The following is a 25,690-nucleotide window of genomic DNA, read 5'->3' on the forward strand; positions in this document are numbered from 1 at the left end:
TCAAATCCTCAAATGGAATAAAACTTCATTTTATTCCAACATATAACCATATAACAATTACAGCACGGAAACAGGCCATCTCGACCCCTCTAGTCCGTGCCGAACACATAATCTCCCCTAGTCCCATATACCTGCGCTCAGACCATAACCCTCCATTCCTTTCCCATCCATATAACTATCCAATTTATTTTTAAATGATAAAAACGAACCTGCCTCCACCACCTTCACTGGAAGCTCATTCCACACAGCTACCACTCTCTGAGTAAAGAAGTTCCCCCTCATGTTACCCCTAAACTTCAGTCCCTTAATTCTCAAGTCATGTCCCCTTGTTGAATCTTCCCTACTCTCAGTGGGAAAAGCTTTTCCACGTCAACTCTGTCTATCCCTCTCATCATTTTAAAACCTCTATCAAGTCCCCCCTTAACCTTCTGCGCTCCAAAGAATAAAGCCCTAACTTGTTCAACCTTTCTCTGTAACTTAGTTGCTGAAACCCAGGCAACATTCTAGTAAATCTCCTCTGTACTCTCTCTATTTTGTTGACATCCTTCCTATAATTAGGCGACCAAAATTGTACACCATACTCCAGAATTGGCCTCAGTAGTTTCTTGAAGGTAGACACAAAACGCTGAAGTAACTCAGCGGGACCGGCAGCATCTCTGGAGAGAAGAAATGGGTGCCGTTCGGGTCGAGACCCTTCAATTTCTTGTGTCCTCTTAGTCGTCCTTTATCCTGTCCCATTGACTGCAGGTACACCCACTGCTGCTGCTGGTCTGTGATTCCCACACCCACTGCTGCTGCTGGTCTGTGATTCCCCACACCCACTGCTGCTGGTCTGTGATTCCCCACACCCACTGCTGCTGCTGGTCTGTGATTCCCCACACCCACTGGTGCTGGTCTGTGATTCCCCACACCCACTGGTGCTGGTCTGTGATTCCCCACACCCACTGCTGCTGGTGCTGGTCTGTGATTCCCCACACCCACTGCTGCTGCAGTTGACCACCTCCTCTTGCCCGCTGTCTACCCACTCCCATTGGCTGTTGGTTCACCGCTTATTTCGCCGCACACGTCCATTGGTCTCGGGTTGGACGCCACCTATTGGCCATGAAGAGGGCGCCACCTATTGGCCATGAAGAGGGCGCCACCCATTGGCCAGGGAGAGGGCGCCACCTATTGGCCATGAAGAGGGCGCCACCCATTGGCCAGGGATAGGGCGCCACCTATTGGCCAGGAAGAGGGCGCCACCCATTGGCCTGGTAGAGGGCGCCACCCATTGGCCTGGTAGAGGGCGCCACCTAGTGGCTAGGAGGAGTGGGCGCTGGGGATGGCGGTGGCGGTGGCGGCGGCCGAGCTGCTGCTCCGCTCCGGGCCGCTGGAGATCTTCCTGAGGGAGCGGGGTTGGCACCGGGTGCAGGCCGAGCTGCGGCAGAGCAGCCTGCGCCTCAGCGGCGAGGGGCCGCCACCGAAAGCTAATGCCTGGGACGGGCTGTCCAACGGATCCCCGCGGGCGCGGAGTCCGAGCCCCAGCCCGGTGCACATGAGCCCGGCGAGGCCCGGGATCCACGGCGGCAGCCCCGGGACGGTGATCCATGGAGGAAGCCCCGGGACAGTGATCCACGGCGGCAGCCCCGGGACAGTGATCCATGGAGGCAGCCCCGGGACAGTGATGCATGGAGGCAGCCCCGGGACAGCGATCCATGAAGGCAGCCCCGGGACAGTGATGCATGGAGGCAGCCCCGGGACAGTGATGCATGGAGGCAGCCCCGGGACGGGGGACAGCCCGGGCCTTGGGACGGGGGACAGCCCGGGCCTTGGGACGGGGGACAGCCCGGGCCTTGGGACGGGGGACAGCCCGGGCCTTGGGACGGGGGACAGCCCGGGCCCTGGGTCGGCGGCGCTGCCGGACCGGGTGCGCACGGTGCGGGTGCTGAAGCAGGAGGCCGGCGGGCTGGGCATCAGCATCAAGGGCGGCCGCGAGAACCGCATGCCCATCGTCATCTCCAAGATCTTCCGCGGCCTGGCGGCCGACCGCACTGGCGCTCTCTTCGTGGGCGACGCCATCCTGGCGGTGAACGGAGCCGGGCTGCAGGACGCCACCCACGACCAGGCCGTCCAGGCCCTGAAGAAGGCCGGCAAGGAGGTGACCCTCGAGGGTGAGCGGAGCCTGGCGAGGAAGGTGTTTAGTGTTCCGGGGGAGAGAGCGGGAAGGAGCGCCGGGCTGTACCCCCGGGGGGGGGGGGGGGAGGGGGGGGGGGGGGAGGGGGAGCCGAGGCAGGAGAGAATGAGGGGACTGGAATATTTTTAAATTGAGATGAGTGGATTTTTAACCAGAAATTAGGAAATCGGAACATAGCAACTAAACCCCCTTTTGTTTGTTTTTGTTGGAAAAAAGATTTGAAAAAATTACGTGGAAACGAGTTTTGGTCAAAGAGAACCAGAGTCGTTTCTGAGATATCAATTCGAATGATCTATTCCCCAGGGTGTAAATTGGTGGCTGATATTCTGGTTTTCCAAATTTCTGTTAATGGTAGGATTGTTATTGTCGATTGTATCTCTGGTCTAAGCAGATTTCCCTGGTTGTCGAGTCAAGAACTAAGCAAAGACACTAAAAACTGTAGTAACTCAGTGGGTCAGACAGTATCTCTGGAGAAAAGGAATCGGTGATGTTTCGGGTCGAGACCCTTCTTCAGACTACTTTTCCTTTTCTCCAGAGATGCTGTCTGACCCGCTGAGTTGCTCTAACTATTTGAGTCAATCTTTGGTTTAAACAAGCATTTACAGTTCCTCCCTACACTGAAACTAGGCATTACGATTTTAGAATTAGCATTATTGTTTAGGATTGAGAGAAAGGTTCATGGGAGGTTATTGAATCTTTTGAGATTTGCTGCATTCTAGGGCTGTGGACGTCTGTTCGATTTTGGGATATTAAGGGAAATGGTTAATACAGGAAGGTAGTGTTGAGATGGAAGATGAGCCATGTTGAGGAATGGCAGTAGTAGATTACAAGGAATAGTATGATCTCATGTTTGTGATTGGAGCTGGTGCGCATGCATGCTCTTCTTGATGATAGAGGTTGTGGAAAAAGTCATTCAACCATTGATTAGAGGGAAAATGGATTATTAATGTAGAGGGATACGGGCTTTATTCAGGCAAATAGGAATGACATAAATTGGCAATGTGGCGTGAAAGAAGTGTGCTGAAAGGGATAGTTTCTGTGCTGTACAACTCAATGATTGTGTGAAGTTAAATACGGTATTAAATGTTAAGGAAATATTTGTAAAGTGGGGAAAAAACAACCAGCCTGAGGATTGAGAGTGCTCAAATTCACTGCTCAAGATTGCAGCATTGGCAGTCACTTGTCTCAATCAGTTTTCCCCAATAGTTCTCTGTGAGGCTCGTTACTTGCATAGATTGAAGGCTGTGAGAGTCAGATGCTTAAACTGTAGGGGAGACAGTGTTGGTACAGCAATGAATGTTGGAGTGGGCTCCAGGGATCTCCTTACCTGCTCTTGTTTCTTATTCTGTGTTTTCATCGGGATTATTCTGTTGCGAACAGTTGGGGCAATGTCCAGACCTTTTATTTTTTAGCCAAGGCCAGTATGTTACCCCAAATACTGCATGTTCCCCATTTGTTCAATAACATTTATTGAAGGGCTCCAGCAACTGATTTGTCCTCGTATATTATACTGGTTATCGTCTCAAATATTCCCACAGATCGGTTAAATGTGAACTAATAATTTCCTTCTTGACATATTCCAGCCCATGGTTCAGGCTGATGGGCCTGTTGTTGTCAGGAGTGGGGGTCCATTTGATGTCTCTGGGAAATATCAGGGTTTTTGTTGATGACAATTAATGTATCCACCTGGTGTATAAAATCATGAGGGGAATTCTCACAGAGGTTGTTGGGTGTATGGAACATGCTACAAGTGGAGGTAGTGAGGCAGGTACTATAACAACATTGAAAAGGGATTTGGACAAGTACATGGATAGGAATGGTATAGAGGGATATGGACCAAATACGGGCAGGTGGGACTAGCGTAGATGGGGCATCTTGGTTAGCATGGGCCAGTTTTGCTGAAGCTGTTTATCTGCTGTATGATTATCTCCATAGCTGCTCCTTAATGCTGCTCATTGAGCCCTGGCAATATATTTGCTTTCAAACCCATTACTTTCTTCGACACATTTTTTAACAATGCTATTTCCTTTGAGCAGCTGTTCTGTGATATTCCCTGAAAGTGTTCCAGGGTCTTGTGAATTCCAACCTAGTTTATGGTCTTTGACGGCCCACATTGACTTTAGCTTTGACAGTATCTCATCAACCATTGCATATCGCTGTTCCTTCACCATTGATGGATGAAAATCCTGAAACTCTGTCCCTAACAAACTCTCAAGGACTACAATGGTTCATGAAGGCAGCTTTCCACCACCCTCTCAAGGCGACTGGAATGGGCAATTAAATGCTGGCTCAGCCTGCGATGCCCACATCCCTTGAGTGAATGAAAGATCTTCTAACTGACTAAACATACCTCCTGCATTCACCTCCCGTTGACTCAACTCTGTCGGTTATTTGTCGTGTTGTCCGGCACTGAAAGCTGAGCTTCATCCTGCGCATCCCAACGTGTTTTATTGAAAATTTCAGTGTTTAAATCTCCCATGCAGCTGAAGTGCATTTCTTGCATGTGACAGCTCTATGGTTAGTTGCAGTGTAGTCTTCTCGATTCCACCTTCCCCAGCCAAGGATGAGGATTGAATTTAACGGGAAATAGATTCTAAAATAAAAGGAGAGACAAGGTTCTGCATGGTAGGCTGTTCTGGAAGGGTAGATCGCATGGGATCCAAGGAGAGATAGCTGAATGGATAGCAAATTGGCTCCATGGAAGGAAGCTGAGGGTGATGGTGGAAAGTTGCTTCTCGGACTGGAGGTATGTGACTAGTGGTGTGCCTCAGGGTTCGATGCTGGGCCCGTTACGGTTTGTCATCTATATCAATGATTTTGTGACTTGCTTGTGAGAGGACCTCAGTGACTACGCTTCAGGGCTATGAGCGACCGAGTCACTCCTGTGAGTCAGCAGCGTTTCCACAGGAATTGGGGGAGTAGCTGCATGGGGCGCTCGGTTAATAGCTCCTGCATGCGGGTGTTTGTAGACATTTCATCATAGAATAAAAAGGAGTAAGAGATCCAATTAGAGTAAAACCAAATGCGGACTGGAACTACCAGTTTTGTTTGGGTTATTGTCACGTGTAGCGAGGTACAGTGAAAATCTCTTGTTTGCGTGCTATGCAATCAAAGAAAAGACAATACACATAAAATCAAACCATCCACACTGCACAGATAAAGGATGAAGTCCGATTAAAGATACTTCAAAAGTCTCCAGTGAGGTAGATGGGATGTCAGGCCTGCACTCTAACTGATCAGAATACTGTTCAGTTGCCTGATAATAGCTGGGAAGAAACTGTCCCTAAATCTGGAAGCATGCGTTTTTAAACTTTTCTACTTCTTGCCCGAGGGGAGAAGAGAAAGTGACTGGGGTGCGACTCGTCCTTGATTATGCTGATGACTTTGCCAAGATAGTGTGAAATGTAGATGGAGTCAATGGAAGGGAGGTTGGTTTGTGCGATGGTCTGGGCACGTCCACACTCTCTGCAATTTCGTGGATGGAGTTGTTCCCAAACCCGGCTGTGATGTATCCTGATAAAATGATGTCTAGGACCCATCTGTAGAGGAAGGTTGTTGGTGATGTTACTTGATGGTGAGCTGGGGTAAGTCTGTTTCCACTAAAACAAGGCAGGGCTACCAAACCAAGACCAGGGTCGAAAGAGGAAGCACAAACAACTATCTTCTGTCATGAAGGTACACACAGAATGCTGGAGTAACTCAGCAGGACAGGCAGCATTTCTGGAGAGATGGAATGCACGACATTTCAGGTCGAGACCCTTCTTCACACTGATCTTCTGTCATTTGCTGACATGCGAATACTGCAGGAAACCTGGGAGAAAAATAGAGAATTGAATAAAATTGAAAGAATGAAGGTAATGAGGGAGAGCGGACATGTTGGAGCGACACAGCCGTGTGTACGTGGGGGATTGTGCGTGAAGTTCTTGTTGGTGATAGCAGCAATGCGTTCACTAAAGCCAGGGCAATACTGGTGTAGTTAAGGAAGAAACATTGGATGGGATAAAGATAAGAACAGAGGACATATGAAAAGGATTAGTTTCTTTGAAATTGGAGAGTTTCTAGATGAAGTATTATCAGCTGTTATTTATAAGAAGAGAAAAGAGGAAATTAAAGTGGCTTTGACGTCATTTTTGATCAGCACTGGTTGCAGAAGTGATTCCATCTGCCACGTCAAAGATTGGCTAAGATTTAGGAAACAGCAAAGAATGACTAATAAGTTGGTAAGGAAGTAAAAATGAAAACACGAGGGGATGCTAGCCAGAAATTGAGTGCAGTGTGGGTTTCCCCATTAGGGAAGGATGTTGATATGAAGGCAAGAAACCGGGGGGGGGGCTGTTAGACTGCTACCATGTGGTCACTTGTTTAGGGTCAGGTTGGGCAGCCTCGACATGTACCTATTCGCGATTTAATGAGTGATAGGCGTCTGGACTAAAACATAATATCCAAGTGGTCTTGACGGTGTGGATGTGGGAAGATGTTTGTTCTTGTGGGAGAATCTAGAAGTCAGGTTTATTTAGGAGTGGAGTCAAGTTTTAAGAAGCCAGAGAAACACGGCTGTGAAGCTCGGCGGACATTTAACGTATCCTTGGTTCAAAAACTACTGCTTACCTTTTTCCCCCCCAATGAGCCAATGAAATTCACCGGTCAGCACCGGCTACAACCTACGCGAATCTTCGACCTTCTGGCAACCCATTAGGACCTCCTAGCGACCCACCTACAGCTGCTCTCCATGGCGGCTTCATTCTAGGCGCCATGTTCAAAAATTCACAGTGACCACAATAAGGCCGCGACTAGTTCCCAGAATGCGGGAACTCCTCACGACCATGAAGGCGACTCCCCGGCAAACATGTGGCGACCGCATAGTCTCCTGCAGTCGCCTAAGTGGGACAGGCACATAAAGAGTTAAGGTTTAATTATCATATATACTAATAACAGATCAATGAAATTCTTGCCTGCAGTAGCCTAACAGACCTGTAACACAATACACATATATAAATGTATCGTAAACAAAAATTCAATAAATGAATAACCACAATACTAGTGCAGAATAAAAGCCTCAAGTACCTAATTGCAACAAAAGTCCATACTTCATCGGTTACTGTTGTGTTCTAGATCCTGATGGTTGTTCTAGATCCTTGATGGTTTCCAGGCTCCTATACCAGCTACCCAATGGTAGGAGTGAGATGAGCACGTGGCCAGGGTGGTGTGGGTCTCTGCTGGTTGCCTTATTCAGCTGGACGGTGTCCACCATTCTCTGTCATCTCCTTCGTTCCTGGGCGTTCCAGTTGCTGAATCAAACCGTGGTGCAACCAGTCATTATGTTCTCTACCGTACACCTGTAGGTGTTCAAGAGAGTATTTGTGGACATATTGAGCCTTCTCAATCTTCTGAGAAAGTAGGGATGTTGTTGGAATTTCTTTGATTGCATAGAATTGCTGGAAACAGGACAGATCGTCAGACATATGCAAACCCAGGAATTTGAAGTGACTGTACACAAAAATGCTGGAGAAACTCAGCGGGTGCAGCAGCATCTATGGAGCGAAGGAAATAGGTGACGTTTCGGGTTGAAACCCTTCTTCAGACTGATAGGGGGTGGGGGGGGGGGGGGAAAGAAGGAAGGAAAAAGGGAGGAGGAGGAGCCCGAGGGCGGGGGGGGATGGGAGGAGACAGCTCGAAGGTTAAGGAAGGGGAGGAGACAGCAAGGGCTAGCAAAATTGGGAGAATTTAATGTTCATGCCCGCCGGACGCAGGCTACCCAGGCGGAATATGAGGTGTTGTTCCTCCAATTTCCGGTGTTGCTCACTCTGGCAATGGAGGAGACCCAAGACAGAGGGTCGGATTGGGAATGGGAGGGGGAGTTGAAGTGCTGAGCCACCGGGAGTTCAGGTAGGTTATTGCGGACTGAGCGGAGGTGTTCGGCGAAACGATTGCCCAACCTCCGCTTAGTCTCACCGATGTAAATCAGCTGGCATCTAGAGCAGCGGATGCAGTAGATGAGGTTGGAGGAGATACAGGTGAACCTTTGTCGCACCTGGAACGACTGCTTGGGTCCTTGAATGGAGTCGAGGGGGAAGGTAAAGGGACAGGCATTTCTTGCGGTTGCAGCGGAAAGTGCCCGGGGAGGGGGTGGTACGGGAGGGAAGGGAAGAATTGACAAGGGAGTTGCGGAGGGAGCGGTCTTTGCGGAAGGCAGACATGTGGGGAGATGGGAAGATGTGGCGAGTGGTGGGGTCACGTTGGAGGTGGCGAAAATGGCAGAGGATGATTTGTTGCATTTGCCGGCTGGTGGGGTGAAAGGTGAGGACTAGGGGGACTCTGCCCTTGTTGTGAGTGCGGGGATGGGGAGAGAGAGCAGTGTTGCGGGGTATGGAAGAGACCCTGGTGCGAGCCTCATCTATGGTGGAGGAGGGGAATCCCCGTTCCCTGAAGAGCGAGGACATTTCCGATGCCCTGGTGTGGAACGTCTCATCCTGGGAGCAGATACGGCGTAGGCGGAGGAATTGGGAGTAGGGGATGGAGTCCTTACAGGGCAGGGTGGGAAGACGTGTAGTCCAGATAGCCATGTGAGTCAGTGGGTTTGTAGTGTATGCCGGTCAGAAGTCTGTCCCCTGCGATGGAGATGGTGAGGTCAAGGAATGGTAGGGAAGTGTCGGAAATGGTCCAGGTGTATTTGAGTGCCGGATGGAAGTTGGTGGTGACAATTTGAAGTGACTGTCTGTTTAAACAGACTAGGCATCACTTTGCTGAGAGTTGAGTCATTGGAACTGTTTTCCTTAAGGGATGCTGGCAGCAGTCTTTGAATATCTTGAAGGCCGAGGCTGACAGAACCTCGATGTGGAAGGGTCTGGTATGGGGATGGGGGTTAATGTTACTGGAGATTGTGGACTTGAGGTAATGACCAACACTGTAAGAAGGGACAGAGCCGGCTGTACTTTGTGAGAAGGCTCCGCTCATTCAACGTCTGCAGTAAGATGCTGCAGATGTTCTACCAAGTGCCATCTTCTACGGTGTTGTGTGCTGAAGTAGCAGCGCCAAGACCGCGGACGCCAACAGAATCAACAAACTCGTCAGGAACGCTGGCTCCGTCCTGGGAGTGGAGCTGGAGTGGTCTTGGAGGGGAGGATGCTCCTCAAACTGTGGAGCATCTTGGACAATACATTGGTCAACCTGAGAAGTACCTTCAGCATCAGACTGGTTCCACCAAGATGCAGCACAGAACACCACAGGAGATCCTTTTTCCCTGTAGCTATCAAACTGTACAACTCCTCCCCCTTCTGTCATGGGATAGACTGAATCTCTTTCCAACTCCCACCCACCTCCCCAATCTTTGCACATTCTCAATCCTGGACTTTCCTCTCATCATTTTAATTTCATGTTTCACGTATCTTGTTGTGTTTTATGACTGTTGGCCGACCAATTCCGCTCCTGGGATAAATAAAGTTCTATCGTATCATATAGCTCTTGGTGGTTCAACTGATTTGAGGAGAAGTTTCTCACTAATTCCAGGCTGCTTGTTTTACTTCAGTGATAGACAAATTATTGCTGTCTAATCTGAGTAATGGCCGTGTCTGTCCAACAGTGATTTTTTTCTGCGGTGACATGGCCAGTGTACTTGATGTACATAGATTTCCACAAGATGAACCCACATGATATGCCGGTGAAAAATGATCTGTCGTGAATATCTTTTGATGCTTAGATCTGCATTTTTCTTGGGTTTGTTTTGAAGAAGAGGAATAGAGGGCAGCACGAAGGGGAGCAGTAATGCATGCATGAGTGTGGGGAGGGTGTTGGTCCTGTTCCCGTGTGAGGCCAGGACCCTGACCCTGGGACATAAAGAGTGTTGAGTGTGGGGGAGAGCTGTCAGGTGTGGGGAAACATGGACCCTTTCTTTGTTGGTGTACAGAAACAACTTGTAGCAGCTTCAGTGTGTGTATTGTCCCAAATTGTGTCTCACTGACAATAGTTGACAGAGTAGTGAACAAGTTCTGAGAGTAGAGGAGAAAAGGCAGGGATTGAGGGAATGCATTCTAGCCCATGGGCCGGGCAGCTATTGTGTGTGGCAGATTGGTTACACTTTCCCAGTGCAGTGTGTGAAGTCGTTGCTTGCTTACGGCAGGGTAATGTACTGTGTTGAGTAAGGAAAATTACAAACTGAAACATTATTTCAGTCTGATTCAATGAAATGTAATGGGAGCTCTGGTGTATACAGGAGTGTTAGTGTAAGCATCTAATAGAAATAGATGTTAGTCAAGTCAAGGGTGTTTTATTGTCATACGAGACTAAGTGGAACCGGCGGGTCCCAGCTTCACACGGGAGGGGTGGTCCCCCAACGCAATATTCCACCTCTCCACCAATTCTCTCACACACACACACACACACACACACCTCCCCCACCCACACCACACACACCTCCCACACCACACACACCTCCCCCACCCACACCACACACACCTACTCCACCTCACACACACACACACACACACACACACTCACATACACACTCACATTCACATATATGACAGTAAACTTTCTTGAATCTACTCACACGGCTGTGCGCGGCCTCTTCACTGTGGGGTTTCCGCAGTCAGCAGCACTTCCGCAATCAGCGCGACTTCTGCACTCACCGGAAATTACGCAATCAGCGCGACCTGTCCACTAAGCGGAAGTTGGACCTAATAAAGCATTTATTCCTTCCAAGCACAGTCGGACCTAATAAAGCATTGCAGTTTCAAGCACAGGCAGGGCAGCAGGCCAAACAACTCATGGCATTGTCATTTCATTTCCAATTAAGCATTGCACTTTCAAGCACAGGCAGGGCAGCAGGTCAAACAACTCAAGGCATTTTCATTTCATTTCCAATTAAGCATTGCACTCTCAAGCACAGGCAGGGCAGCAGTCCAAACAACTCATGGCATTGTCATTTCATTTCATTTCCAATTAAGCATTGCACTTTCAAGCACAGACAGGGCAGCAGGCCAAACAACTCATGGCCACTGTTGTTTGTCATGTACATCAATGATCTGGATGATGGTGTGGTAAATTGGATTAGTAAGTATGCAGATGATACTAAGATAGGTGGGGTTGTGGATAATGAAGTAGATTTTCAAAGTCTACAGAGAGATTTATGCCAGTTGGAAGAGTGGACTAAAAGATGGCAGATGGAGTTTAATGCTGATAAGTGTGAGGTTCTACATCTTGGCAGGACAAATCAAAATAGGACGTACATGGTAAATGGTAGGGAATTGAAGAATGCAGGTGAACAGAGGGATCTGGGAATAACTGTGCACAGTTCCCTGAAAGTGGAATCTCATGTAGATAGGGTGGTAAAGAAAGCTTTTGGTGTGCTGGCCTTTATAAATCAGAGCATTGAGTATAGAAGTTGGGATGTAATGTTAAAATTGTACAAGGCATTGGTGAGGCCAATTCTGGAGTATGGGGTACAATTTTGGTCGCCTAATTATAGGAAGGACGTCAACAAAATAGAGAGAGTACAGAGGAGATTTACTAGAATGTTGCCTGGGTTTCAGCAACTAAGTTACAGAGAAAGGTTGAACAAGTTAGGGCTTTATTCTTTGGAGCGCAGAAGGTTAAGGGGGGCGTTGATAGAGGTCTTTAAAATGATGAGAGGGATAGTCAGAGTTGACGTGGATAAGCTTTTCCCACTGAGAGTAGGGAATATTCAAACAAGGGGACATGACTTGAGAATTAAGGGACAGAAGTTTAGGGGTAACATGAGGGGGAACTTCTTTACTCAGAGAGTGGTGGCTGTGTGGAATGAGCTTCCAGTGAAGGTGGTGGAGGCAGGTTCGTTTTTATCATTTAAAAATAAATTGGATAGTTATATAGACGGGAAAGGAATGGAGGGTTATGGTCTGAGCGCAGGTATATGGGACTAGGGGAGAATACGTGTTCGGCACGGACCAGAAGGGTCGAGATGGCCTGTTTCCGTGCTGTAATTGTAATATGGTTATATGGTTATATATTGTCATTAGGGGCTAACAAATCATTTATTGCAAATACATTGCAGACTCACAGTTCAGTTGATTCACAGCTTAGAATGACAGTCGTGGCCACTCCCTCGCGATCTTGCAGAGTGACTGACTCACGTCCAGGCATCTGGGGTTTTATAGTCCTGCCTCCCTCAGGAGGGGCGTTACCTTCATCGCGGTGATTGACAGGCGAGAGGACCAATCAGCTGCTCAAGGTTTTTTAAACATTCATAACTTTTTTATTTTTCATCGATGGGAAAAATCCTCGAGGCTGGCTAGATGCGAGTAGGATGGTCAAAATCACAGCGATACGGGGTAGCGTTTTTTTCCAAAATCAATATACAGCGCAGACAGGAAGTGATCAAGCTGACACTTTAAATTATATAGATGTTCCAAAACGGAACAATGAAATTCTTACTTGCAGCAGCGCAACAGATATGTAAAACCCATAATAAACAACAACAAAAAACTTTCAGTATATAACAACAAAAAAACAAATAAATAGTAGTAGTGCAATGTCAAAAATAATGTCCCCAATTCTATATCGTTTGGAGCCTATTTTGAGGTTGTAGTGTTTAATAGCCTGATGGCTGTAGGGTAGAAGTTGCTACTGAACCTGGATGTTATAGTTTTTGGGCTTCTATACCTTCTTCCCAATGAGTGTGTGGCCAGGATGGTGTGGGTCTCTGATGCTGGCTATATTTTGAGGCAACAACTCTTGAAGATCTCTTCGATGGTGGAGAGGTCAGTACCCATGATGGACTGGGAAATGTTCAACACTTTTTACAACCATCCTTGTTCCTGGACATTCGAGTTGCCGAACCAGGGCCGCGATGCAACCAGTCAATATGCTTTCTACTATACGCCTGCAGAAGTTCAAGAGAGTTATCGGTGAGATACCAAATCTTGGTACTTACCAGGATTGAGAACAAAATAGTTTGTCTTTGAAACATGTTAATTGTCCTTCCTTGACTTGTGTCATTTTGTCCTTCCAGTTACTTACATCCAGGAAGTGACGCAGTACTTTAAAAAGCCCTCGTTGATTGCAGATCTTGCATGGGACAGTCTGATGCCTCAGTCTCCATATCTGGGAGGTGATTCCTCTGGTTCCAAAGACAGCAAGATTTTTCCGTTGAAGATGTGCTACGTCACAAGGAATCTGAGCATGTCTGACCCAGAGAACAGGTTAAGTTTCACCTTTGTAAATAATCAAAGATGGTCAAAGATTGAACCAGATTCCGTTCTGTATCTCCGCTTGGGGGTTTGGGTTTCATAAATAAAGGCACAGAGCACACCTCAAGCAAATCACCAGAGCCCTTTTTAAGATGCTGTCTGGGCCACAGCTGGAATATGTAGCCAGTCTGTCCAGCTCACAAGGCAAGATGCAAAGGCCTGCAGTGGTGACATGGAATGATGAAAGGCTTCAGTTTCGTGGGCATGCTCTGTTCTCCGTGGCACAGACCTCAGGGTAGACACAAAAAGCTGGAGTAACTCAACGAGACAGGCATGTCTGGAGAGAATGAATGGGTGACGTTTCGGGTCGAGACCCTTCAGTCTGAAGACACAGATCCGAAACATCACCCATTCCTTCCCTCCAGAGATGCTGCCTGTCCCACTGAGTTACTCTAGCTTTTTGTGTCTACGGTTTTAAACAACATCTGCAATTCCTTCTTACACAGACCTCAGGGTATCTGGAGAGCTATTTAAAATCATGCTGATCTACAGACAGTGAATGGAGATACAGACACAACCCAGAATTATCACTGATACACTACGCCTGTTGCAACACACAGATACAACACATGGCCCTGACTGGCAACATGGCGCTCATTTCCACACCCTTCAATAGAATGTTATTGTGACTGTCTCCTGCAACAGCCCCAGTGACTCTCATTACCTGCTGCACTATTGCCGGAGCCTTGGCTCTTGCATTGGGGTTAGCTGCAGCAACTGAGTGCAGGTGTGGGTGCGTGGATCTCGCTGGTTCACCCGGCTGCATCCCGTCACCGATATCCCTTGCGCTCGGCTACGTGCCGTCCAACTGGAGGTTCACCGGCTCCGGTGTCTGTGTCTGCTGCTGATTCTCTGATCTCTGTTGCTCCCGCAGGTTATTTGAACTGCGCTCCCCTGACGGCAGGCATGCGATCGTGCTGCGGGGCAGAGATGCTGCTACAGCGCATGCCTGGTTCATGGCGATCCATGGCAGCATCGCAGCTCTCACCCCGCAGGTACTGGTGGAGTTGCGTGAGGTCTTGGGCCCAAGCTGCAGGGCCGTCCAGCACCTGGGCTGGCTGGCAGAGCAGGTAGAGTTCCCGGTGTCCCGTGGTGCAGGTAGAGTTCCCGGCGCATGCTCCGCATCTCAAAGTTTGGTTGTACTCTCCCACCACTCTGTTCTTGCTGCGCTGTAACCTGACCAAGGAACAGCACATCCTCTCCGCTGACAGTTGTGTGAGTGGTTGATGATTCGGGGGAGGCCATGACTACCTCTGCCTCCGTTGGCCACTGGACCTGCACGAGCTTGTAGTTGCTGATGCGTATATTATAAACACACTGGGCACACGACGACACTGAATACACACAAGTTTTTTTCCGCCATACCTTTACATCCCAGCAATATGTCTGACCTTTCTGACTCATAGTAACACTTACATACAACGTCAGTGACCATCACAGTGGCAGCTGCCTGTCTGACTCTGCGTGAGGTTGATTGGCTGGTGGTCCTATGGCAGGGGATGTGCTGGAGTCGGGGGGTTGTCCCGGTTGGGGATGCCCAGGGTGGGTGAGGTGGGAGGTTTGTGCTGTTCGTGGGCTGCCCTGTGGATGTCTGTGCAATGCTGTCATCTCTCTTGTGCTTGGGCCCTAGTTGAAGATGGAAGGTGGCAAACAGGAATGGAAACCGGTGGTGGCCATCCTGACAGATAAAGATCTGTTGCTTTACAAAGCCGTTCCCTGGAACCGGGACCTGTGGGCGTCTCCCTGCCAAATCCACCCGCTGCTGGCAACCAGGTACGCAGGGATTGGGTGTGTCCTTTCCTCTTCCAGTGCTGCCCCCCCCGCCGCCGTGCCAAACCGGGAGTAAAGCAGAATAAAAGGCACCTCCTGATTCAGGTGGGATCACAGAGAGGTTCATTCCCTCCTTGCGTGGGCTTACGTTGCTTATTTGAAATGAGGAACGATGTTAAAATAAATCTTTGGGGGCTGATGGATGCTCATATTGAGCTGTTTCTGTGATGTATATGGAATGAACAGCCAGAGGAATCTGGAATTACAAAGTTTAAAAAAACATTTTGACAATGAATAGTGGATAGGAAATGTTTAGAGCAATATAAAACAAGTAGGACTCACCCAGATAGACATCCTGGTCAGCATGGACGAGTTGGGCCGAAGGGCCTGTTTCTGTGTTGTATAACTGACTCTGGATAGACACAAAGTGCTGGAGTAACTCAGTGGGGCAGGCAGCATCTCTGGAGAGATGGAATGGGTAACGTTTTGGGTTGGAACCCTTCTTGAAGAGTCTCAAGAAGGGTCTCAACCTGAAACGTCACCCATTTCTTCTATTCAAGGATGCTGCCTGTCCCGTTGAGTTCTCCAGCATTTTGTGTCTATCTTTGGTGTAAACCAACATCTGCAGTTCCTTCCTACGCATTTGTATTACCAACTCCATGGCCCTCTGTATTTGCCCACACAATTCCCCCCCTACCCCCGTGCCAGAGGTGGTGCAAGCTGAAATGATACATGCATTTAAGAGACTTTTAGATAGGCACCAGGGAATGTAGGGAATGGAGGGATATGGATCACGTGTAGGCAGAGGAGATGAGCTTGTGTACAGCACAGACATTGTGGGCCAAAGGTCGCGTTTCTGTGCTGTACTGTTCCATATTCTATTGGGATCTTTATCAGTGTGGTTTTGTGTTGTTACTCATAGCTGGAGGGGAAAGAGCAGAGTGCGTTGTCAGGGAGAAGGTGAAAGTGCGGGATCTCTCGGTGATCAGAGATATTTGGACTGGTTGCTAACATCAGTGTTGTCCACTGTGTGTCCAGCTGGAGTGAGTGCTGAGTAAGGTGAAGCACAATCACCTGATTTGGTTGGGTATTAACATGAAACGACCATGTTGGGATGGAATTCTCTGACTCTTCCTCCTCTCACCCATCACCCAGATTGGTTCACTCAGGGTCTGCACGCAGCTCCCCATCTATCAGCTCGGAGCTGATGTTTGCCACCAGGACAGGCTCGCGACAAGGCATTGAGACGCACGTGTTCCGCGTGGAGACGCACCGGGAGCTGTCGACATGGACGCGGATGCTCGTCCGAGGCTGTCACGGGGCTTCTGAGCTGATAAAGGAGGTGACCCTGGGTACGTGTGCTCAGCATCTTGTCAGCGTTGTGTGTGTTCTGTATCGGATGGTAGATGGGGGAAGTATGCTGTAAAGCACGGAAACAGGCCCTTCGGCCCACTCCGTCCATGCTGAATAGGTTAGCATACAGAGCTCGTCACATTTGGCCCATATTCCTTTAAACCCTTCCCATCCATATATATGTCCAAATGTATTTTAAGTCTTAATTGTATTTGCTTCTATATCTTCCTCTGGCAGCTTGTTCCAGATACTGACCACCCTCTGGAAAAAGTTGTCCCTGAGCTCCCTCTTAAATCTCTCCCCTCTCGCATAAACCTATGCCCTATAGTTGTAGAATCCTCCTAGATTATGTGAACGTTTTCATCAACACCTTGTGATAGGAGCGCGGTCAAGTATTGAGGCCATTCAGCCTCTTTGCTGTGCTATCTGGTGATATTGTGGCTAATCTATGAGCTCATTCGGAGAGGAATGTGGAAGGAAGAACTGCAGGCAACAGAGGCAGTGGAAGACCGCCCTTCTCTCAGTGTCATCCAAAAATAGGCAAAGGATTCAACTGTTGGAGGCCGGTCCTGACATCTGTTTGCTACCTCACAGTATCTATTCATTGATAAGATGATCCTAAAGTAACAAATCAACTTGTGGAAGCAGGTGAGCGGGACTGAATGTTAATTCCTGCTCCGGTTTTCTGTGTGTTTTTTTGTATTGAGTTGTTTCTGTACCCTGGGCTGGATGCTGTCAACTTTTACTGACACAGTGAAACAATGAGTGAACCCTCTAACTCTAATTACAGAATCTTTTCATTTTCCCCAGGATGTACTTGGAACGGGCGGGATGTCAAGCTGACCATCAACTACGAGAGTGGTTTTGTGATGTCCCAGGGCGGCGCCATGTCAGATTCGCCCAACATCCTACTGCAGTATCCGTTCGAAAGGCTGAAGTCGTCTGCTGACGATGGCATCCGGATGCTCTACCTGGACTTTGAGGGGCCGGAGGGAGAGCTGGTGTGTACAGGCTCTGCAGAATCTGATTTGTGACATAATTTGTGCAAATTGTGTGACTACAGGCTCCAGATTAGCCTCAGTCACACAGATGGAAACAGGCCCCTCGGCCCAACACATCCATGCCAACCAAGATGCCGTTTCAGTCATTTCCATGTCCCTGTGTTTGGCCCATATCCCTCTCTACCTTTCTTATCCATGGACCTGTCAAAATGTATTTTTAAATATTGTTACTGTATCTACCACAACTACCTCTTACAGCTCATTCCATATATAGCCACCACCTTCCGTGTAGAAATTAATTGTCCCTTGGGTTCCTATTAAATCATGCCCCTCTTATTTTAAACCACTATCTTCTGGTTTTTGATTCCTCTACCTTGCGTAAAAGACCGTGTGCATTCATCCTATCTATTCTCATGAATTTATATATCTCTATAAGATCACTGCTCATTCTCCTGCACTCCTAGCCTGCCTAATCTCACTTTAGAACTCAGGCCTGGCAGCATCCTCATAAATCTTCTCTACACTCGTTCCAGCATCTGTATTGATATCCCTTGAGAATGTCTGATCACTGAAACGCCACAGTCCTCTTGCCTGACGCTTCCAGAACGCTACCTCTTGCTTTGAAACTCTGATCCCTGATTCTAGAAGCTCCACATGGAATCATCTTCCTTGTATCGACATGTTCACAGTGATTTTTGAGGCCAAACCCACCCACAGCCCATGATGATGCTGAAAGCTTCTGAATCGTTCTCGGGTGCTGGGAGGGGATTAGGAGTTTGTGTCCAAGGATTGAAGGTGATACTGGACCTGGTTGATGTATATTGAGTGATTTCTTTTTTTTTAATTTCTCTCTCCAGGCCCTGGACTTGCACTCTTGCCCAAAGCCTGCAGTCTTTGTAGTTCATTCATTCCTCTCGGCTAAAGTGACACGGATGGGGCTCGTTGTTTGAATGTTTGCCTGGTGAGACATCTGGATCATCAACTCAACCAAAGCTGGTGTGTTCGGGGAACTGCAGGAGTGACGATGCTGCTGGTGAAAGACCAAGTAGTGGATGGGAGACATCGCGAGGCTGACTCGTGTCGATGTGACTGACTCTTGCCAAATGTGCCTTTCAATACTGAATAACTCAATTCTTAGAATTGCACATTAAGCTTATTGATGTAACTAACGACAGTTGCTTTAACTTTGGAGTATGTAGTTTTGTAACTTTTCAATGATCTTAACTCTAAGCTAGCTGGTCTGGTGTAACCCTGCGCCTTGTGCAATACTTTCCAATCAGGGGGGCGCGGTCCTATCATCTTTGAACACGCCTGTCGTGGAACCAGGGGCTTTGTGATGTGGCATTGGGCTCTTTGTTGTCACATAGCAGGATGTCGTGTAAATCCCCAGGCTTTGATATGTGTGGGTTGATTCTGGAGCAGCCTGTCCCTGTAGGTAGTGTGTGGCGTTGCCAGCACAGATCGTCAGCCGGTGGTGGGATCAGTGGTTGGTGGTGCCAGGACGGCTCGGTCTGGGCATGGATGCCAGTGTTTGGGCAATGTTTGAGATGGAGTTGTAGGGGTGAGAGGACGGTTTCCTCCCCCCTGCCTGGTGGTCACCTACATGAAGGATGTGATTAAACTGGAGAGGGTGCAGAAGAGATTCACCAGGTTGTTGCCGGGGCTGGAGTGCTTGAGCTAGAAGAAGAGACTGGATAGGCCCCGGAATGGAGGAGGTGACCGATAGGCTATAAAATGATGGACAAGGTAGATGATCACACTTTTCCACGGGATCTGGGAATCTAAAACTAGGGGGTAGGTTTAAGTTGAGAGGGGGAAGATAAGAACCTGAGCGACGCCTTTTCCCCACACAGGGTAGGTATGTGGAATGAGCTGCCAGAGGAGGCGGTGGAGGTAGGTATAACTATGCTTCGAGGAGATTGGGACATATATATGGGTAGGCAAATGGGACTAGCCAAGGTAGATATTTGGTGAACATGTGCAAGTTGGGCAGAAATGTCTGTTTCCGTGCTGCACGACTATAGATGTGGAATCCACTCCTTCACTGTTTGCTGTGACACAGTCATAGCACAATGGTGGAGAGTATTTATAGTTAATGGTGTGACAGGGCAGCATCTGCTTTAAACAAAGCTCCGTGCAGTGGCTGTGGGCCTTTGGATGGAGAGCACTGTATGTGTTGATCTCTGTGGAATCCGACAGTATCCTCGGACTCAGTGCTCCCTCCGACAGTGAGGGACACCTGGCTTTGTGCTTTGCAAGTGTTGGGTGGAATTCCTATCTCACTGACACACTGCCCAGTTACGTGCTCGAGGAGTGGCGGCCTGCTGACTTGCAACGGAGTTTGATTGTGTTCTATGGTCTTCCTCCAAGGCCTCCTGTGTCTTATTCCTTCTGCATGAATGTTTATGGCTCAGTTACATGTGGGTAAGCTCTTGTATTAGATAGATCTAAAACCGACTCTGTGAGAGTTGGGGAGGAGGACTGCATCTTATGATTTCTCTTTCATTATTTACGCTGAAACCATGGAGTGACCCTCTCCCAGTCTAGTGTCTGTTTCGCTGCCTGATTAACACTACACCCACTGCACTTTATGCACAGAGCCTGGCCTGCTGCTGTGCTTGAACCTCTGGCAGTTAGACTACCGGTCACCAAATCATTAGTCTCGTAACTCACCTCACTGTCTCGTGGTTCATCTCTCCCTCACCTTATTGACTGTCAGTGGGATTGTGAGTGTGGACAGGGATGAACATGGCTTCAAGGGGAGATGAATGGGTGAGAACGTCAAGGGTGAAGTCACCCACTGAGATACCAAACACAGGCCGGTGATTGTTAAAGGGACCCAGGTTTCCGTGTACAAAAGTCAGTCAAAGCAACATGATACCTGCAGAGAAATGGTTCAATCCTGACACATGGTGCTGTCTGTGTGGAGTTTGCACATCCTCCAGATGCTCACGTTTCCTCCCACATTTCAACAACATGCGGTGGTGGGTTAATAGGCTGCTGTAAAATTCCCCTTGTGTAGGTGAGTGGTAGATATTAGGTAGGAACATATGGACCAGGGCGGAGGAGTCTGGCCCAGTGAGTCTGCTCCCCCATTTGCCTTTTTGCCATGACCACCAACCATGGTTTGGTCACCCTTGACTTTCCTATTGACCATTAGGGCCTTGAATATATTGTGACTCATTCTGAGATCTCTAGAGAATTACATTTCTCTCCATATGAACAATGTGCTACCTTTCTGGGTTTTTCACCGTTCCTTGTCCACTCTTGCCTTTTACACTGCTTCAAAGGCTCTACACAACTTTCCCACCATTGTGCAATTAGTACATTATATTCCTTCATCTAAATTGTTGACTTTAAGTGTTAACACCAATGTGCCAATATAAAGATGATATAATTACCCTGACCCATTTGTGTTAGTTATATTATCCATTCTAATACATTGGCCCTACCACCATCAACTCTTGCCTTATGCCGCATTCTTCTGCGGTAGCGTATTGAATGCTTTAAAATACTTAGTATTCCATGGTAACCATCGACCTTCTGGTCCTTGGATAACCATCCAGGCCTTGCTCATCTGCCACACAACTCAAGGCTGATGATGCAAGAGAGTAGTTGTGAGAGGGGCCTTTGCTCTGGGTCTGAGTGTGTTGTTTAGTGTGGATTAGCCGGTAGGTGCAGATGGTGAATGTGAACACTCCGTAAGCTGGTGGACATAACTGACAACGATGGCACCTGATGGTTATATTTGTACAGAACTTATCATGCAAAATAAATGCCCCAGGACAATTCCTGTCACTGACGAGTGCCTTGGAGAAAGCTGTTCTGTCACTGTAGGCACAAGAAGAGCATCCACTTCCAGTCACCTTCGTGTTTGATTAAAGTGTAACTGAGCTCCTGTGAATCGGGAGACATTTCTAATTGCCAAGGAAATTCTATTTTTGTAACTGTCTTGTGCTTGAATCCTGTATTGTGATACCAAAGTTAAATGGTGGGACTCAGAGTTTTCTGGGGTTCCCCCTTTCCCCCCCCCCCCCCCCCTGCATCTGTAACTGAGACAAAATATTGTATTTGCACTGGACCCCAGTGCGACCTCTTTGTATATCACATGTATAGAAATAAATTATCCATTTTACCTTCTGTTGATTTTTTACCTTTTTTTAAACATTTTCTGGTATTTGTTCTGGAAAGGCTCGCTGAGATGCATTATATTTGGGCTCGGGTGCTGCAGTGCAGGATGAATGTGACGACATGACGTGACGAGCCTCGTGAGCATGTGGCCAGTAATGTAGAAGTGAGGAGAGAAATCCTGGGCAGAGAGTGTCTTTCATAGTCAAACAGCACAGAAATAGGCCCAACTCATTCAAGATGACTATGCTACTTCATATATCTGCTCCCAATCTCTCAATCTCCTGTAATCTGTGCACTTGTCCAAGCATCTGTGAAACGTTATGATTATACCCATTTCTAAGCTGGGTGGCAGTGTGGGCTGCGATGAGGATGCTATGAGGTTGCCGGGTGACTTGGACAGGTTAGGTGAGTAGGCAGATGCATTATAATGTGGATAAATGTGAGGTTATCCACTTTGGTGGCAAGAACAGGAAGGCAGATTATTATCTGAATGGTGTACGATTAGGAAAAGGGGAGATGCAACGAGACCTGGGTGTGCTTGTACATCAGTCACAGAATTTTTTTCTTGGCTTTATTGGTTTGCCCAAACCATAATTTGTCACAAACCAAACAATGATATAACATGGTACACAAAATTGCTGGGGAAACTCAGCGGGTGCAGCAGCATCTATGGAGCGACGGAAATAAGCGACGTTTCGGGCCGAAACCCTTCAAAATATTGAATGATATAACATGACCCATTACATTTTTTTCATCTGTGTCAATATTTTCTGATTGACTATATTTTAGCCTGGAATCATCTGCTACTGAATGTTCAGGTATTTTGTTTCCCGACTAAGCTACAAATGTGTTGCTTGGATCTGTTGAGTCATCCAGATACAATTTTGCATTCTGATGCTTTTTTTCCCCCATCTTCATTGGTAGATAAAATATTTTCTGGTATTGGACATGGCGCTGTGGGGGGCGGCCCTGTACTGGGGCCGGGCCGGGGGCGGCGCTGTGGGGGGTGGCGGCTCCGGGCCGGACGCGGCGCTGTGGGGGGCGGCGCTGTACTGGGGCCGGGCCAGACGCGGCGCTGTACTGGGGCCGGGCCGGGGGCGGCGCTGTGCTGGGGCCGGGCCGGGGGCGGCGCTGTGGGGGGGCGGCGCTGTACTGGGGCCGGCGCTGTGGGGGGGCGGCGGCTCCGGGCCGGACGCGGCGCTGTAGGGGGCGGCGCTGTACTGGGGCGGGGGCGGCGCGGTGCTGGGGGCGGCGCTGTGCTGGGGCCGGGCCGGGGGCGGCGCTGTGCTGGGGCCGGGCCGGGGGCGGCGCTGTGCTGGGGCCGGGCCAGACGCTGTACTGGGGCCGGGCCAGACGCGGCGCTGTGGGGGGCGGCGCTGTGCTGGGGCGGGGCCGGGGGCGGCGCTGTACTGGGGCCGGGCCGGACGCGGCGCTGTAGGGGGCGGCGGCTCCGGGCCGGACGGGGCCACTCTTGTCCCCTCTGTCAGTGACGTCGCGAAGTTGCTCCGCCCGCCGCCATTTTGCGGTTCGGAGCCGGGAGCGGGAGCAGGCGAGCCCGAGGCCCAGGCTGAGCCCGAGCGGAGGCTGCGGCGCACCACCACCACCACCGGGCGGGGGCCCGTCCGCTGAGCACAGTCGGAGCGCCCGGAGATGTGAGATGTCAGCGCCCAACACCCTCCAGGTAGCGGGGTCTCCGGCCCGTTCCCACAGACCCCCCCCCCCGCCCTCAAACCCCCCTCTCCGCTACAGACCCACCCACAGACATATCCCCAGCCCACCCTCCCCCCACAGGCACCCCCCTCCACACAGACACCCCCCGCATAGACACCCACACCCCTCAGACACCCTCCCCCCCACAAACCCCCCTCCCCACAGACACCCCACCCTCCCCACAGACACCCCACACTTCCCTCCCCAGACCCCTCACCACACCCCCTCCCGGATCCTCCCTATCCTCAACCCCTTTCCTCTCCCCAATTCCTCCCTCGCCTTCTCCGTCCCCTTGCTCTCTACAACCGCTGCTCCCCCTCCTCCACCTAGGTTCTCTATGCGCTGGGGCTGGGGTCTGAGCTCCCCTGCACTTTCTCCAGCACTCTCATATCCCCCACATACCTTGGTGTCCAGAACTGAGGTCTGGTCAAGCTGGAGCATCACATCCTAACTCTTGTGCTCAATATTGTGACAGATTGCCTGCATCCCATCTACCTTCTTGCTAGTTCTGTTCTGCTAGCTTTGAGGGTTTTGGACTTGGTCATCAAATTCCCTCTGTTCCTGAAGAGCATCCAACCATCCATGGTGTATGCCCTAGCTTTATTAGTGCTCCCAAATGCATAACCTCATATTTATTGGGATTAAACTCCATCTGCCATTGCTCAGCCCATTTCACCAACACATCAATATTACCCTTTAGTCTAAGATTATCCTCCACTCTGTCAACTCCATTTGTGAATTTTTTGATGGGTAGGAAGGAACTGCAGATGCTGGTTAATACCAAAGATAGACACAAAATGCTGGAGTAATTCAGCGGGACAGACAGCATCTATGGATACAAGGAATGGGTAACGTGTTGGGTGGAGACCCTTATTCAAACTGAGAATCAGGGGAGAGGGAGATACAGCGATATGGAAGGGTAAGATGTGAAAACGAGAGATCAAAGGGGATGAAGTTCAAGGGAAATGGAGAATAGATCATTGTTAACTAGCAGGTGACAGGAGGTATAGGGTTATTTCACGAAAGGTCACCGGAGCGTAGTTCCGCACCCACGTGACCGAAAATTTTAACTGGGGGACAAGCGTCACTTCCGGTACATGTTAGTGAATGGGAAAACACGCACTTTCACACCCGTTAAAAACATCGAAAACGGCCAGTTTTTGAGCTGCAATTTACTGAGCCGGTCGGGGTGACCGTGAGGAACAGCTACCTAAATTTACAGTTAAAAAAAAAAGATAGAAACTAAGGTAAATACAAGAGGGAGCTGAAGGGGCAAAATAAGCGGAAGTTGATAGCGGACATTTTTCGTGGAGATTTAAAGATCCAAAATATCGGGAATTATCGCGTTTGCTCGCTGCATTTCATCAAAAGTAAGGCATTATTGGCTTTGTTATCTTTATTCATTTATTAGATGAATAGTATTAAAAGTTAGAAATCCTTCAGTAAAATTGGAAAATCGCCCATGGTTCTCAGGTGGGGTTTAACATGCAAAATGAAAACGCTTCTGAAGCTACATTCACCATTTAAATATCCGTGAATCATAAATGCGTCTTGAAATAAATTTTACTCAGATGCAAGCTAAGGAATGGTATAAATCTCAGCTGTTAATTTGACAAAATCAGGACATTTTTTGGCTAATAAAAAAATGTCCTGATTTTGTCAAAATGTCCTGATTTTGTCAAATTAACAGCTGAGAATTATACCATTCCTTAGCTTGCATCTGAGTAAAATTTATTTCAAGACGCATTTATGATTCACGGATATTTAAATGGTGAATGTAGCTTCAGAAGCGTGTTCATTTTGCATGTTAAAACCGACCCGAGAACCATGGGCGATTTTGCAATTTTACTGAAGGATTTCTAACTTTTAATACTTTTCATCTAACAAATGAATAAAGATAACAAAGCCAATAATGCCACTTTTGATGAAATGCAGCGAGCAAACGCGATAATTCCCGATATTTTGGATCTTTAAATCTCCACGAAAAATGTCCGCTATCAACTTCCGCTTATTTTGCCCCTTCAGCTCCCTCTTGTATTTACCTTAGTTTCTATCTTTTTTTTTTACTGTAAATTTAGGTAGCTGTTCCTCACGGTCACCCCGACCGGCTCAGTAAATTGCAGCTCAAAAACTGGCCGTTTTCGATGTTTTTAACGGGTGTGAAAGTGCGTGTTTTCCCATTCACTAACATGTACCGGAAGTGACGCTTGTCCCCCAGTTAAAATTTTCGGTCACGTGGGTGCGGAACTACGCTCCAGTGACCTTTCGTGAAATCACCCTATACAAAGATATAATTGAATCAGGAGAATAGTCAGACTGGTTGGAGAATT

The 25,690-nt window shown here is 48.6% G+C and overlaps 2 protein-coding genes across 2 annotated transcripts in view; both read left to right on the plus strand.

Annotated features, from left to right (window-relative positions):
* Window positions 1–1,320: 1,320 nt before the first annotated feature.
* On the plus strand, window positions 1,321–21,659 carry sntb2 (syntrophin beta 2). The gene is given in 9 exon segments (XM_033035613.1): window positions 1,321–1,750; window positions 1,753–1,784; window positions 1,849–2,150; window positions 13,158–13,347; window positions 14,270–14,465; window positions 15,026–15,168; window positions 16,321–16,517; window positions 17,329–17,519; window positions 18,377–21,659. Coding segments are annotated over 9 exon segments (1,773 nt in total). The 5' UTR covers window position 1,321; the 3' UTR covers window positions 18,470–21,659.
* A 1,436-nt stretch (window positions 21,660–23,095) lies between these two features.
* vps4a (vacuolar protein sorting 4 homolog A) overlaps window positions 23,096–25,690 on the plus strand; it is a 34,057-nt gene continuing 31,462 nt past the window's right edge. Inside the window, exon 1 of the mRNA XM_033035614.1 lies at window positions 23,096–23,331. Coding sequence (XP_032891505.1) covers window positions 23,308–23,331 — 24 coding nt within the window. The 5' untranslated portion in view covers window positions 23,096–23,307. The remainder of the gene's footprint in view (window positions 23,332–25,690) is intronic.

The sequence above is a fragment of the Amblyraja radiata genome, chromosome 17 (genome assembly GCF_010909765.2).
Source record: "Amblyraja radiata isolate CabotCenter1 chromosome 17, sAmbRad1.1.pri, whole genome shotgun sequence".
In the NCBI taxonomy this organism is placed as follows: domain Eukaryota; kingdom Metazoa; phylum Chordata; class Chondrichthyes; order Rajiformes; family Rajidae; genus Amblyraja; species Amblyraja radiata.